The 16470-nt window shown below is 46.3% G+C and overlaps 1 protein-coding gene across 8 annotated transcripts in view; it reads right to left on the bottom strand.

Moving 5' to 3' along the window:
• The window catches only part of RIMBP2 (RIMS binding protein 2), a 1529140-nt gene that overhangs the window by 185076 nt on the left and 1327594 nt on the right, over nt 1-16470 (bottom strand). For 6 of the 8 annotated variants that reach the window (XM_085633657.1, XM_085633660.1, XM_085633658.1 and 3 more), the window contains 2 exons: nt 2602-2754; nt 648-829 (listed from right to left, as the gene is read on the bottom strand). In XM_085633657.1, coding sequence (XP_085489783.1) covers nt 648-829; nt 2602-2754 — 335 coding nt within the window. The remainder of the gene's footprint in view (nt 1-647; nt 830-2601; nt 2755-16470) is intronic. The other 2 variants (XM_085633661.1, XM_085633659.1) reach the window with 1 other exon arrangement.

Consider the following 16470-nt stretch of genomic DNA (forward strand, 5'->3'; position numbering starts at 1 on the left):
GCTTTACATAGCACCAGTTGCATTACATGAGGACACATTCATTTTTGTTAGGCACAGGGAGATTAAGTGATTTGCCCAGACTCACAGGATGTTCAGCGTCATTGCCGAGACTCAAACCCAGTTCCCCAGATTCGAGGTCGACTGCCATAGCTGTTAATCCAACTCCTCTCCCCGACATCTTTCTAGACAGATCTGGTTGTAAAGTCGGTCTTGTTTTCAATTGTGTTTTACAAAAGCGCAGCCTATATCTTCAAGGGTTATATCTTCACTTGCTGAACTTTATTTCTGAAGCTCTAGTTCTTGAAAGAACATGTTTGGAGGATCAGTACAGGATATTGGGCAACCTAATTGATCTGAGATGCACCAAAGTATTAGGGCTCAATTCACAAAAGTAAACTGAGATGAAAGTCTAACTTTACAATTCGTAAATGCCCTTTGTGAATCTAACTTTACAACTCGTAAATGCCATTTGTGAATACCGAAAGTCGTAAATGCCATTTGTGAATACCGAAAGTCGTAAAGTTAGACTTTCGTCTCTGTTTACCTTTCTGAATCAGGCCCCCTGTTTATTAGATATGTTCCCCGCCCTCAAGAGATTGGTCTCAAAAAGTTCCTTTCAGTTTGAAATGCCTTTCAGAAACACTTACCTTAATGATCTGGCCTCCCTTGAAGCCCAGCTCCTCCTCGGCTGCATCAGGGTTCGGGGACATGGTGCGAGGATCATAATCAAAGAGGGCCACAAATATTCGCACCGACTCTTCCGTGGCTGCGTCTGTCTCCGACTCGTCGTATGGGTCTGGGGAAAGCTGCTCTCGGTTGCAATACCCATCTGATAATCAATGATATTGCAAGCAAAAAGAGTTATTCCTTTTGCCGTAAGTCTTTTATTTGAATTTTCTGAGACAATTCACTAACATACTATGTGGAAGCTCTTGCAATTTATTTAAATTTGTTTTCTAGGATTAATCCGTGAAGATGCATAATTTCATGCGGATATACACAAAACACAAGCATCGAGGAGACCATACACCTAGCCTCCTGTGAGGTATTAGCAGTCTGTTATGTCTTTGTAAGTAGCATGCACAGGTAACATTCTAGGGGTCGCAAGATGGGCTGCTTCACCTTGGGTTAATATGTTTGGTTTGTTGATTGCCTCCCTAAATTCAAATTTAAACCTATTTTTACATATAATCCCTCCTAGATTTTTTTTTATTAAAATTTTTTTTCTTTCTTCTTTTATTTACTTTAAAAGGACCATCAGACAATTATATTCTGTTTATATGTTTACCTGGAACATTTGTGAAGTTCTGCCCTTCACCCACACATAATAATATTTCTCTTTGAAAAGGACTTCGCTTTTCAGAATTTCTGTAATTGGAGATTTAGTTCACACATGATACGAAATAGCAGAACAGGCATCTAACTCCCAGCACGGAGAGTTCAGGACAAGTGTTGGAGGGTTCTCTCCGCACTAATTTCAAGTTTTTATTGGCTTTTGATACATTGATTCTTGTATAGGTGTGATATATCGTTTCTTAGTTTCAGTACAGCGTTGACTTTGGTTCTGATATTAAACATTATACGTTGGAACCACCAGAGCTCTTATATATGGGTTTAACAGATGATTCCACCTACCAGGTACAACATGCTATAATCACGAGTTGACTTTATCAAGCCAATGGAGGATAAACATGTCCACCATGCCAATAATGCATCAAGGTAGTAAACAGATGCCGATGAGAACAACCTTGCGTCACCAGTGCATGGAGCCATCTCGTAAACCTACCCTAACGAGAGGTTTTCGTATAATGAAGCCTATTCTCTTAAAAGGCTTGTATGTGGACAACACCTTCACCTGACACCCCTACAATGGGCCATGAGCCAGTGGTGCCACCAGGACATAGCTATCCTCTGTTCACATTAGAAGTGGTGGTTGCGAGGCAGAGTATCTGTCTTTATTATCATTATGTGGCTGAGAAATGTGAGACTGTTCCTTTATATCTGCCATACAGTATTTTTAGCAACATATTTAAATTTACCGGCAGAATATGTGCTTTCTAGCACAGTTGGACATATTTTACACAGGGCACAGTAAACAAAATGACCGGACAGTTCCTTTTACCCACTGTGTAAACCAAGTGTCCTCCAACTGATTTCAAACTTTTGCATGGATAGAACAAATCTTCTTTTGACTTTTTTGCTCTTGTGCCCTAGGTCCTTATTCTGCTTTGAAGGTTTTTTACCTCATGTGGGCTTAGGCTAAACACTGACAGTGAGCAACTCCTTTATTGAGGTTGTGATGAATGGTTAGTGGACACAAGACATTATGTGTTAGACATTGATTGGCGGAAGGAGGTGAACATACAATAACATGCAGTGCATGTGTGGTGAAAAGCTTGGCTGGATGAGTCGGCTTCGTGCTCTACTGCCTGGGACCTGGCTGAGTTACGGGGACTTACCTGCATTAGGAGGAGACATTGGGCCGTGTTAACTCTCACATTCTGCGTGGCATGCAATGTGGCCTGATAGAGATGAAGCATATTAGCACGGGGCTATAGAATGCGGCTTTTTGTTAGAAGCGTTGAAGAAGTTTCTGCCTACCGTATCTATGGTCAGTGACCTCGGCATGCTGCAGAGACCATCCCCCGTGTCCAGCATTGCTTCGATTATTAGGTTCTTCTGTTACAGGTGAAACATTTCCCTCACTACCTGACTGAGAGCGACCACCTTCACTGTTACTGTCCATTGTAATTTCTAGGGAGAAAAAGGGAATGTTCCATTAAAAACAAGTTACATCTATCTGCAGGCGAAGGCCACCAAGACGGGAACCTCGTCTGCTAGCGCGTCCTTTACACTCGGCGCAAAGGTTCTTGTTACACTGCAACACCACTAATTGCAAATGTCATTTCATGCATATGCATCACCAGTCAGTCTACATTTCTCCTACAAAGTTCATTAGATACTTGACTTCACAATCCAGATATCAAAAGGTTAAAGTTACCATTACTAGAAATTTCCCTGTAATCGCTTGATATACATCGTGAGCTACGAGCTGCGTCCTCTGTTGTTCATGTAGGGAGCCGCTTTGACCGCTGGTTCAGTGTGAATGCCATAAAACTTTTTTGCCCTATGTTCTCCAGCCTTTGGAAATTAATGATCCCTAATGCGCCCATATTATGGTCTGTATCTTATCAAAAGCAACTGTCAGCTGGTAGTGGACGAGTAGACAAGACTGGCTAAGTAATTGAAGCAATCAAATCGTACTCATTAAATTTTCGGCTCGCTTCGTTCTGACCGAGGCAGTCTTTGGCTGAGACACATACAGCAAACCTCTAATGGGGCTTCAGCCAAAGGCACACTTTGATTAGCCTAAAGATTTCACAGATTCAGTTGATTACCACAAACTTTATGGCCAATGCATCACCTAAAAAAATACAAAGACGGGGTACAATCGGTGAACAAGAATGAATTACTTAGAGGATCCCTCGATGTATCATTCACAGTCGCAAATCAGGTATGAAAAACTTTCACACTGTAGCAGACTGGCTTAGTAGATGGTGCTCACGTATGTAAGTGGGCACCCTGAATTAATCCAGACAATCCTTATGGTGATTTGAGTGGTCTTAGACAACCTTAGGTGGTAGCTGTGGAGAGCAGCCTTCAGGCTTAGACAGAAAGAGTGTTAAGCAGCTTGTTTTACCAGTACTAATCACATAGTGTAGTTTATGTGAAAAAGAAGCACACAATGTATTTATAAAAATATGTATTTATTTTAAGACACTCACTAGCACATACCGATATCTCCTACCCGGAGATATACACATTGCACACAATACTTTGCAATAAAAACAGGTAAGTAGCACAAATACACAGTTTGCCAGTGGGAGACCAAACCATACGCTAAGAAAGTGGAATGTGAACCACAACCTAAGTCGAAACTTGACCCAGAAGACGGAGAAAAGCCGGGGACCCAAGGAACCGCCCAAGGTAAATACCCAGGAACCCCACGTCTGCAGAGTGAAAACACAACCACATGCTCAATACAAGTCAATGGGTAAGTCGCGGTTTCAGTTTTTAAGAAGAAGTGATCCTTCAGAAACCCCGTGGAAGATGGAAGGTTGGAGAGTCACCACATCCGTGAATATCCTGGGAACCAGGATACCTACATCAGGGAAGCCGGGTGCATAGGTGCGAAGTGACGTGGGGAACCGCCCTAGACCACAATGGAGGACATTAGTGAGGATGCCGCTGGCGAAGAAGGTAAAAGAGTCCAGTGGAACCCAAAGGCAGATTCAAGATGAAAGGTACCTGCAAGCAGAGGGTCAAGAGTCTATGCCACTCAGAAGTGACCAGCAGGCACAGAAGACGAATGTCCACCGATGTAGGAGATGCAGGAGAGTTGACGGTGACCTTGAAGCTGCAACTGGGCGGACCAGGCGAAGCTGTGGAAGACCAGGAGCCGTTCACAAACTGTACTATGTCGGATGTCACAAGCCAGGGGGTCGGTGTCCGTCGGGAGCACCAAAAAGCCTTGGCAACGGCAACAAATGCAGTCGATGAAAAAGGTGCAGTGTCAGGCCTAGCAAGGTCCAAGTGACTCACCACGAGTAGGTAAGTCAGAACAGGCCCAGAACAAGCAGGGGAGCCCACTGGAGCCAAAGAATACCCTCAAGAGAACCCACGGGCTAAAGGCACAGCAGTCCCAAGAGGACCTTGAGCAGCTCACCAATGATGAAGGCCTACAGTGCAGAGGATGCGGTGAGGATGAAGATCTTGGTAGCAAGAGATGCTTGAGCTTCTTGGAGCCCGAAGATCTCCGGTGAAGAGAGTCAGCAAGCCTTGACAACGGCAATTCAACAAGGTGCACAGGGGTACTGCTCCAGTGGTTCTGACGAGGGATACTGGCTTCAAACCTGCTGTGAAGACAGTGCAGACCTGGAGGGAGTTGCAGAACTACCACCTGTGTTGCTGAACCTTTCGAAGTCTGTAGGAGCTCAGGGACAGCAGACCAGTCAGGTGCCTGCAGGTGCAGGGAAGGGACTCCTTCACTTCAAGGGAGATTCCTTTGGGTGTACTGGATGTCCACAGGCCTGGAAAGGAACCTGTATGGAGAACAGCGTTACAACAAACAAATGATGGACGGAATGCTGACAATGCAGACATTCTCCCCCAGTCAAGAGATCTGGGTTAAATCCATCGTACTTTTGCCCACTACACCACCCCAGTTTGGACATGGCCATATGCAAATCAGTCTTGACCCTGTGCCTCATGGGAACAGTCCAGCCCGAACTGCCAAGCCATGTCTTCCCTGGACCGGAATCAAGCATCCTAGGACCGGTTTCTGGCTATCAGCCGTCATCAGCCAGGATAGCTTGACTCCAGTGGCGCAGTGAGCACGGGTCCCACGTCTGGGAATACCCATCCCACTTAGGGCGAAAAGCGTTACAACAAACAAATGATGGACGGAATGCTGACAATGCAGACATTCTCCCCCAGTCAAGAGATCTGGGTTAAATCCATCGTTCTTTTGCCCACTACACCACCCCAGTTTGGACATGGCCATATGCAAATCAGTCTTGACCCTGTGCCTTATGGGAACAGTCCAGCCCGAACTGCCAAGCCATGTCTTCCCTGGACCGGAATCAAGCATCCTAGGACCGGTTTCTGGCTATCAGCCGTCATCAGCCAGGATAGCTTGACTCCAGTGGCGCAGTGAGCACGGGTCCCACGTCTGGGAATACCCATCCCACTTAGGGCGAAAAGTGTTACAACAAACAAATGATGGACGGAATGCTGACAATGCAGACATTCTCCCCCAGTCAAGAGATCTGGGTTAAATCCATCGTTCTTTTGCCCACTACACCACCCCAGTTTGGACATGGCCATATGCAAATCAGTCTTGACCCTGTGCCTCATGGGAACAGTCCAGCCCGAACTGCCAAGCCATGTCTTCCCTGGACCGTCATGGGAACAGTCCAGCCCGAACTGCCAAGCCATGTCTTCCCTGGACCGTCCTTTTGCCTCTATGTTTTTTTAAAACCCTCTCACTTACTTTGCTTTCATTAGTCAGAAAATGTATTCACTGTTTGAAGAGCAGATTGATGCTGGCAACCAGCACATAGGAAGAGGCTGTGCCCACATAACTCATTCTTGCACATGCGCAGTGGCAGTCAGTCTGGCCAAGAGGTGTCCTGTCCCATCACAAGCTGGCACTGCTTGAGCACAGGAGTGACCGAGTCATGCAGGCAACTGTCCTGTCTCCAACCTTACATCAGCATTCGCTCTGCACAGAGTTGGTTGGGCACCCAGCGAGTCTATAGCATGTTATACTCCGAGCGGTGGATATCTTGTTTACGTGTCAAGAGGTTGTGCATGCTGTGACATTCCACTTTGAGATACTGGTTGATGGCAAATTTAAAGATTTTCATAAATGCCTGCTGGTCTCGGGCTCCTTCCCAATTTATAAGAGTTCTCAGCCTGGAAGATCTGCCCGCATGTATGCAATATCTGAATAGGTCCCACCAAGGGAGACAGACCTTACTAAAAGGAGTAAATGCATGGATGGAACTACTGTCGTGGCACACCTGCATCATTAATAGATGTAAAGTTCAGATCTATTCATCCCTGGGAGGATCGCACGCTGTCCTGGATGGTGCAAAGTCTTATTAATAAAATGCACATGATAGCTCTCATGGGGGCTGGGCAGTGGGTCAGGCTATCCTCCTGCACACTGGCACCAACATTCAGCAGCTGCCAAGGGAGAAGGCTCTTCGCAGTCTCTGGATGGCACATCTCGTGAATGCCTCGGCTGAGACTCCGGCTGCCTCCAAGCATGTTGGCGCAACACATACAGGGCATTGATACTCTGCGTTAACATAACACAAATAATTACAAAGAGCCCATCAGCTATTGTGACCATGAGGATTTCTGCAATAAATATGAACAGACCCACCCGCATTTATGGGGTGCAGTGGCACTAAACGCTCCTGTGCAGGACCAGTCTAACAAAGAAAAAAAGGATTACTGGATCCCAAGGAAAAGATATAGGTCCACATGTACGTAGCTTTTTTGTTGTTGTAAATGATTGTGACTGCAAAAAAGCCTTTTTGTATGTACTGAACGATAGATATTTTGCGAATTGGTAAGCTATTACTGAATCGCAAAATGGTTTCTCAAATCAGCATTAGGAAGGAGGGTGTTAAGGGCGTCCCTTCCTAATAGCGACTTGCAGTGCAATGTACAAATGTTCTGCGGCCGAAATGTGGTCTCAAAAAATACACGTTTTACCGCCTACTTCAAGTAGGTGGTAACCCAGTCGCATAGGGACAGGGTCCCCAGGTGACCCCTTCCCCTTTGTGAATGTATGCAAAAATGGGTTTTTGAGAGCAGGCAGTGGTCCCGGGGACCACCTGCTGCCCTTAAAAATTAAACTGAAACGTTTTTATTTTTGAAACGCATCCCGTTCCTCTTTAAGGAAAACCGGATGCATTTAAACACATTTTTGTTTGCTGTATTAAAAAGGAAAAACAGACATGGTGGTCTGCTGACCCCAGCAGGCCACCATCCCTGTGTTTTTAGCGATTCCCAATGGGTCGCAAATTGGAAACTACCTCATGAATATTTTTGAGGTAGGTCAATTGCTACCCCATTAGGAATCGCTAATTGTGTAAAGGACACCTTTGCGATTTCCCAATAGCGAATCGCAAACATTTGCTATTAGGAACTCTCAAAATAAAACCTATGTACACGTGGCCCTTATTGCCTTCAGATCGTACCTCCCCCTTGTCACTGTGCCACTGAAAATACTCACTTGGTGTTATCAATGCATTTAATATTAAAATGCCTCATTTCTTACAATTTATCTAACCCACACAACATACAAAATATTGAAAGAGCAAATATTTATAACATCCGAATTACACCATAACAGTCTACATTTAAAATGTTACACTAATTCCTTCACATGAGTCTGAGACATTTTTCTGTGATTATTCTAAGGCCTGGACCTAAAATAGATAAACGCATCAAAGAAAATTGCATCACAATAAAACACCTTATCTGGGCTATATGAAAAGGGTAGCAGTAACTGAAGTCTGGAAAATGTCAAGTCTGACGTCATCTAATATTGACTGCACTGCAAATGGGCTCACATCACCACTGTTGCCCCTCAATCACGGAGGTCTGTCCAGTGGAGGACTTTGAAGACAGAATCATGCATCAGCTGCACCCAAACCATGCAGACGTTCTCGGAGTATGACCCCCAGAGTAGTCTTAGGGTGCCTTTCCTCACCCCATGCTACTGGAAGCTGAATCATCCCCCCCACCAACACAATACTATCTGGCCAGAAAGTCGTGATCAGTAACAGGTAGGTGTTGAGAGCAGCTGTTGGGATTGAGAGCAGCTCTTGTGGTGTTGTAAGAATCTGTAGAGGTGTTGGGAGCAGCTGCTAAGGTGTTGAGAGCAGCTGCTGAAGTGTGGAGAGCAGCAGCTGATGTGTTGAGAGCAGCTGCTAAGGTACTGAGAGCAGCTGCTAAGGTGTTGAGAGCAGCTGTAGAGGAGTTGAGAGCCTTTGCTGAGGTGTTGAGAGCAGCTGCTGATGTGTTGCGACTGTCTGTTGAGGTGCTGAGAGCAGTTGCTGGAGTGTTGAGAGCAGTTGTTGGGGTGTTGAGAGCAGCTGTAGAGGTGTTGAGATCAGCTGCTTAGTTGTTGAGAACAGCTAGTGAGGTGTTGAGGCCAGCTGTAGAGGTGTTGAGAGCATATGTTACAGTGTTGAGAGCAGCTGCTTAGGTGTAGAGCGCAGCTGCTGAGATGCTGTGAGCAGCTTCTGAGGTGCTGAGAGCATCTGCTGAGGCCTTTAGAGCGGCTGTCGAGGTTTTGAGAGCAGGTGTTGAGAACAGCTGCAGAGGAGCTGGAAACAGCTGTAGAGTTGTTGACAGTTGCTGTTGGGGTGTTGAGAGCAGTTATTGATGAGTTGAGAGCAGCTGCTGAGGTGTTTGGGAATAATTACTCCATCCTTTTTAAGGAATTGAACCTTTAAATGCAATTTCTAAAAGGTCTTTCCAGAGCATCATCCAAGCCCACTAAAAGCAGAGTCTGCAAAGGGAGTTACCAGGATCTCAACACTCTGGGGTAGATTAACAAATATTTTGCCCTGGGTTTGCATCACAAAAGGGACGCACAGCAGCATAAGTTTTATCTTTGTAATTTACTTTTCCAGCACAAAACCTACTTTGCGCTGGAATGTAGCCTAAAATGAATGCAAACCAGTGCGAAGCAGTCCAAAGCGCTGCTGTGCATTACATAGCGTTGAGGGGGTGTTACGTGGGTGGTGCATGAGCGTTCCCATCCAACCACCCATGCTTTTTGATGCTAAGCCCTATCGAATAACAATAGTAGACCGGGTTTTGCACCAAAAATGAATTCCATCTCAAAGGAGGCGTTAAAAAGAGAAATGCTTTAATTTCCCCTTTCTTTTTCACCTTTGCATGTGTGCTGCGCTGTACAGCACACATACAAGGTAGAAAAAGTTTTAAATGTATTTTTTACACTGGAATGGAGCCCTTCTAGTAAAGAACCTACGCTAGACTCATGCACACACCCTTGCACTATGGCGCAAAGGTGTGTGTGTGGCACACGGCAGCAAAACTCTGTGCCAGCGCCAGGGAGAGGGGAGGAAAGTGTCATATCTCTGTATATGGCGATCTCCTGCTCTCTTCCTGTCACACAACGCAGCGCTTTTGGCTGCCACACTGCGTTGCGTGACACTTTTGATAATCTGGCTCCAACGTTCCTTTTGGCTCTTTTAAAAAAAAAAGAACAAACTGAGGTCCAGCCTGTAAATTAAGACATGTTTCCTACAGGATTCATGCTTGGGCTTGCGTCATCAGGAAGGGAGTCCTCTACACCCACATGGCAGGCGTGGAACTTGTGCGGGGGCTCCCTCTGATCCTGTGATTCTCATCTGATGTGGATATAGGCCACGCTCTGAGGCACAATAGGATGCTTGTGGGTGCTCGCGTCTTGTGGTCTAAACCTTGGGTAGATCCTGGCTCAAGATGGTCTGCGCAGGTGAATGGCAGAGGCAGAGAGGACATTGAGGGACCTTTGACCAGACACTGGGCATCCATGCCGAGCGGTGGGACTCGAGTCGCCCTGTGCAGAGACATATTTTGGTCTCTTGCACCCTCTCTCAGAAATCAAAATTAATGGGTCACCTGAGGGTGACAGATCAAGGAGACACACTCTGAAGAAACAGAGAACATCTTGTTGCCATCTGCCTTGAGGTGTGTCAATTTTAGGTGTTCAGCCAGGGCAGGGTTTAGGTTCATACCTCACAGATGAAGTGTCTCTAATTTTGTGACAGACAAGTAGGAAGCCACCCACCAAAATGCATTGGTCTTTCCTGGATTGCCTTAATTTCGCCTCTTGCTGATATGCAACCAGTTTCTTGGAGAAGGCCATGTATATCTTATCAGAACATTTCACTGCTGCTCAGAATTTTCCTCATGTGGTTTGAGGCGGGCATGTGCTCGAGGCCGTGCACTATTTCTCTGCTTTTAACCACATTCCCGCAAGACTTGTATTGTAGATCGTGCCCGTCTGCGTACATCCTTATGAGCACTTTGGGGGCATGTGTTGGAGACCTTGCACTAATTATTTTGTCTTTAGATCTTGTGTTAAAGAATTTCTGTTTGCATTTGTACGGAAATTGCTCTTTTGAATGGTCATCTCCAAGTTTTTGGACTGATGCTGCTGGTTTTTCGAGTCCGAGAGTGCACTGACGTCTGCTAACCAGACCTCTGTGCCTTTACCCTTATCCTTAAAACTAACATGTCAAATGGCTTTTACCCAATTGGCTGAGCTAACTTCCCTGTAAGTCCCTAGTAAATAGTACCCAGGGCATCGAGGGCATGTATGCTGGAGGGCCCTCCCCCTCGGGATTGCAGGTTGTGCCACCCTGCGTGGGACACACGTAAAACAAGACTCCTAGCCTGCCATTTGCAGGCTGGATGAGCAGATTAACTGCTTTCCCGACTTTGCCAATCAAGACAATGGCAAAGCCAGGCTTCCCCCTGGTAAGTCACCCCGATGGCAGGCCTAGCGAGTCCTAAGGCTGGGTGCAACATATCTCATGGGCAGAGTTGGGGGAGAGCAGGGTTTGCACTCTGACCTCTCAGCTGTGCTAACTTTGTAATGGTGCAACCTAAGTAGATCGCCTAAGGTATCAAACAACTCCTTACATTAAGCCTGATTTGAGTCTTAGGTCGAAATGAATGTAACGAGGTCAGTGTAGGACTTCCGCAAAGTTGCCACTTTGTTGTGTTTAGTCCCCAGTGCCCATACCGGTTGCACACGGGGTCCTGCTGCTGAGACCACTTTCTGCCCTCTTGGGGAAACATTATAATGGCTCCTAGGAAAGGATACCATAGAGGCCTGCTCTGGAAGGAGGTGTTACTTCCCTTCTGCAGGAAGCCACACGGGTATTGGCCCATAAGGCGGCCTTCAAAGGAGACGCCTCCTTTGATGGGCAAATGGGTAACACTTAGGAGAGGAGCACTTGGGACTGGAGAGAGGAAACCAGTTGCCAAATAGGTTTTCCAGGGCCATTGGCAGCCACACCTCTGTGTTGGGCTAAGGAGCTCCACAGGCTTGGAGAGGGGTCCGCCATATTGGAAGTGGCCAGACTGGTGCATCTTGGGATGCCCCTGAGCCACACTTTGCAGTCAGTGGTCATCAGGTGGGAGGAAACTGGTAACCCATTGGCTACCAACTGCATCCCGCCCTGAGGCCATTTTCTGAGCATAAGTTGGGCACCCCTGGTGCCCCAAACTCAGATCTCAACTGTACTGGAGGAGGGACCAAAGAAGGAGTCCTGACGTCCCCATGGAACCAGCAAAGAGAGGCTGCACCTGCATGGACTGCACCTGCTGAACCTGGTGGCTAGCAAAGGAGAGGGACTGTCTCTGCTGAGTCCTGCTCGAGGAGAAGCCGTCTCCAGAGCCCAGCTAAAGCCAACAGACTCCAAAGGTCCGTGATCCGGCCTCCTGTTCACAGCACAAGGACACAACAGCCAGAGACATCTTAAGGATTTTGGGGGCCCTGGGCCAAACATATTTTGGGGGCCCCTGTGCAGAACAGCTTTGAATTTATGATACAAATTGAGCCCCTGTTTCCCACGCAGTTTCCGCTTCCTCAGCTGCGTTAGCGATCTAGTTTGCATCATGGGCATTAGGCTATATTTTCCCCGATGTAAACAGATGCGCGCAGCTGACAGCGGTAGGATTTAGTGTTCCCTGCCCTGCTACTAGGTTTTTAATACTTTTTAACTTGTATATATGTGGCTGAATTACTCTGTGCTTTTTAACAATTTCTCCTACCTATGCGCACTTGCACTTTACTTGATTCTGCTTGCCTACACCTCCTTAGCTGCTCCGATTCGCATCTCGCTTTTCCTCCAGTCCTTGTCCGCCGCGGCTGATACACCGATTGAGCGGAGGGCTGGGGCTACTATTGGGCCCCTCACTTCCGCCGTCACAGTTTCCGCTTCCTCAGCTGCATTAGCGATCCAGTTTGCATCATAGGCATTAGCCTAAATTTTCCCGATGCACACAGACGCCCGTCAGCATCCTGGAGGCGTCCGGCGCCAGCCATGCTGCCCAGTTCCCCCCCAGTGAGTTTCTTCCACTATATTACATTAGGGAAAAACCGCTTGGCCTTAGGCGGCTACCATTATGTCAGTGTACAGCGGCTGATCCGAGCTTGGAGGTAGACTTTCAACGCAATAAGTGCAACTGGTCTCCTCCAGCCAAGGAAACGTGTACCCAAGATCCTCCCAAGCAACAATAAGTGTAAAAACAATAAGAAAACAGAGGACTTAAAGGCCACACTTTTAAATTGTCGCTCCATGCAAATGCATGAACCACACATTTATGACCTACTTTTAGATGAACAGCCTTATCTCTTATTTCTCACTGAGACCTGGCTGTCTGAAGTCACCAACTCTACTATCACCTCCGCCATCCCTACGGGTTATAAAATCCTTAGGAGGGAACGACCGAGTGGGAAGGGGGGCGGTGTCCCCATAATTTACAATAAAGAACTAGACTGCTCTCCCATCCCGATGGAAAACATTGAGGGCGCAGAGTCCTTAGGCTTCCGCTCAACCTTATCCCCCCATCATAGCATAGCTGGTTTTCTGATTTACAGACCTCCCAGTGCAATTGGAAATTTTATTACTACGCTTAATACATCCACCACCTCCCTGGCCTTAAAATACAACAACTGCCTTGTTGTGGGAGATCTCAATATACATATGGATAATAGAAAAGACCCTCAAACAATTTCCCTTATTGGAGACGCTGCAGGCCTGCAACATGTTTCCATGTATTTCTTCAGCCACCCATGAGAAGGTCCATACCCTCGACCACATTTTTCACAACTTTGACAGATCAGTAAGCTTACTTCTTCTCATTACCTGGTCTGACCACCACCTATTTAAATTCATCATTCCCAACTCTGCCACTGCCCCTCGGGCTAACGCAGGGCAGAGGGTCCCTAATTACAGGACATTCCATAAAATATCCATCCCAATGTTAGCAGACGCCCTCAGTTATTCCTCACCGGAGCTGTCTGGCTGCCCCGACTCGGACGCCCTCTCAATAGATTCATGGCTCCGAACCAACATCGGTGCAGCGGTATCGGTGGTTTCCCACTCCTCAAAGAGGTGGGCCCCACCAGCTCCATAGTTTTACGGTTCCCTTAGATGTAGCAAAAACAATTGTAGAAAAATGGAACGGAAATGGCGTAAATCCTATGCACCTTAGGACAGGAAGGTGTATAAAGACACCTTAAAAGCTCATTACATTCTCGTGAAGGCAGCCAAGAAAACCTTCTTTCAAACCAAGATAGAAAATGCCCAAAATAAGAGTAAGGAAATCTTTAGCATAGTTAAATCCTTTACCGCCCCGAAAGCCGGGACAAAGGAATGGCCATGCACAGAAGAATGGTCTAAACAAATAGCTCAATTCTTCCACAAAAAGCTCTCTCGTGATCAAAGAAGCATTCACTAACATCTCAGAGGAAGAACTGACCTTCTACCTTAGTTCTAATAACAAATTTCACCTCTTGGATCCTCCATCTTTACTAGCTTTCCCTGAGTTTCAGCTTGAAGAATCACTGACCCTTCTCCAAAGCATTAAGTCTGGCTCTCCTATCGACCCATGTCCAGCGAATATCCTGAACCTATTAGCTCCCACCATGAACCCCACGGTAAACCAGCTCTTTAATGCTTCCCTCTCCTCAGGGAACATGCTGAAATTATGGAAGAATGCTAAGATTCTTATACTGATAAAAAAGGCTAACGCCAAACTGACGGACCCTGACAACTACAGGCCAATCTCCCTTCTTCCTGCTCTCTCCAAAGTATTAGAGCAGCATGTAAACTAGGCCCTCCAAAAACACATTGAAGATGGGAAGCTCCTTCCTGAGTCCCAATCCGGTTTTAGGGCTATTTACAGTACGGAGTCCGCTCTGCTGGAAGTGACTGCATTTCTCAAGGGTAAGCTGGACCAGGGAGGCAAGGCTGTTCTGATACTGCTCGATCTGTCGGCGGCCTTCAATACAGTCCCACATGAGAGGCTCCTGGAGAGACTTGCTAGCATCGGCCTGGGGGGACCGCCTTAACATGGATGTCATCCTTCTTGGCAAATAGATCTCAGGACATCTGGCTCCCCCCTTTCTTATCCCCGGTTCCGGCCATGAATGTAGGTGTCTCTCAGGGCTCCATTCTCAGTCCTACCCTTTTTAATATATATCTATCCCCCCTTGAGTTTCTGGTAGAGGAAGAGGGCGTCAAAATAGTTTCCTGTGCTGATGACACTCAGCTGAGTTTTACATGTGAAAAAGGAACCAACTTTGACGGGCAATGATTAGGACTTTCCTCACAAAGGTTTTTAACTGGCTTAAGATCAATCAGCTGAAGTGCAATCCTGACAAAACTGAAGTTGTTTTCTTTGGTAATCCAGAAACGCTCTTGGTGACAAAAAGATCAGCCACCCCCGCCCGCAGAAAAGGAGAAAGTCAAAAACTTGCGCTTGCTTTGGCATGCTCCGGATGCCAACAAAATTCCTGCCACTGTTACCGCTTGAGAGTAGAAAGATTGTGGAGCAGGCTCTGATTACATCAAAGCTTGACTATGTCATCAGCTTGTACCTCGGTCTTCCCAAATCCATAATCCAGCGCCTACAAGTGGTACAAAATGCGGCAGCCAGAGCCATCCTGAGACCTAAACCCAGATCCAGTATGACCCCTATTCTTAAGTCTCTACACTGGCTCCGCATAAAGAACAGATCGACTTCATAGCGATGACCATCTTCTTTAAAGCTTTCCATGGCTTAAGAGCCAGCTAACTAAATAAGCGCGCTAATCGCTACACAACATCTAGACCCCTAAGATCTTCCAATGCCAACCTGGCCATCGTGCCTAAAATATGCCATGCCTGCACTGGAGGCAGATTCCTCGCCTTTCTAGGCGCAAAATTGTGGAAAAGACTCCCTGAGTTTCTGAGACTAACCACAGACCTACTCTCTTTCAGGAAGAACTTAAAAACCTGGCTTTTTAATAACTGATGGGTCTTTCATGAATGTTTTCCTCCTACTGTCACTTTTTGTGACGCACCGGCAGCGTAAAAAATGTGCATGTTGCACACTATTTACAAAGTAACGCATCTAGGCAGATGCGTCACTTTGTAAACCCCTGCACCGCATTATACCTGCGCCAGGTATAATGTATGCAGGGTGGGTGTTACCCCGCAAGAAGCCTTGCAGAAGTGGCGCATTGTAATCTATGAGAACTCAGTGCGCCGCTTCTTGGACCCCATTGCGTCAATATCTTACCCCTGCCTCACGGCAGGTGTAAGACTGATGCATTCTCTTTAACGTGGGGCTGTCCCATGTGAAAAGACACATCGCTGGATTTGTATCTATTTTCAAACACACCCCAGCAATGCATCACTGTTGCGCTTACAGATACGTCAGAAATACTGACGTATCTGTAACTCCTTGCGACATGATGCGTCATACAGTAACTATGATGCATCCATCATGTCGCAAGGAGGGCGCACTAAGAATTGACGCATCCCTGTTTTCACACAGCGATACATCACTTCTCATAAATAAGGCCCTAAATGTGTTTACAGCCAATATTCAGGGATAGTTATGTGTGTTTTAAATATTGTACCACACCAGCAGCTCACCAATATTACTGCAAATAATCCCTGTCATGCCCTCCCATTTCTTATATGTTAGGCCTTGTTTGATATAAAAGAAACTTTTTTTATGTATATTGCATGAAACATAAACACAACATTTCTCTGCAAAATGGCTGTACTAGACTCTCACACACCAGCTACATAAAAAATAAAGTGAAGGAAAACAGTATTTAAAACAATCTGTTTAGGAAATTTGTAAGGT

This window comes from Triturus cristatus, chromosome 11 (assembly GCF_964204655.1).
Source record: "Triturus cristatus chromosome 11, aTriCri1.1, whole genome shotgun sequence".
NCBI lineage: Eukaryota > Metazoa > Chordata > Amphibia > Caudata > Salamandridae > Triturus > Triturus cristatus.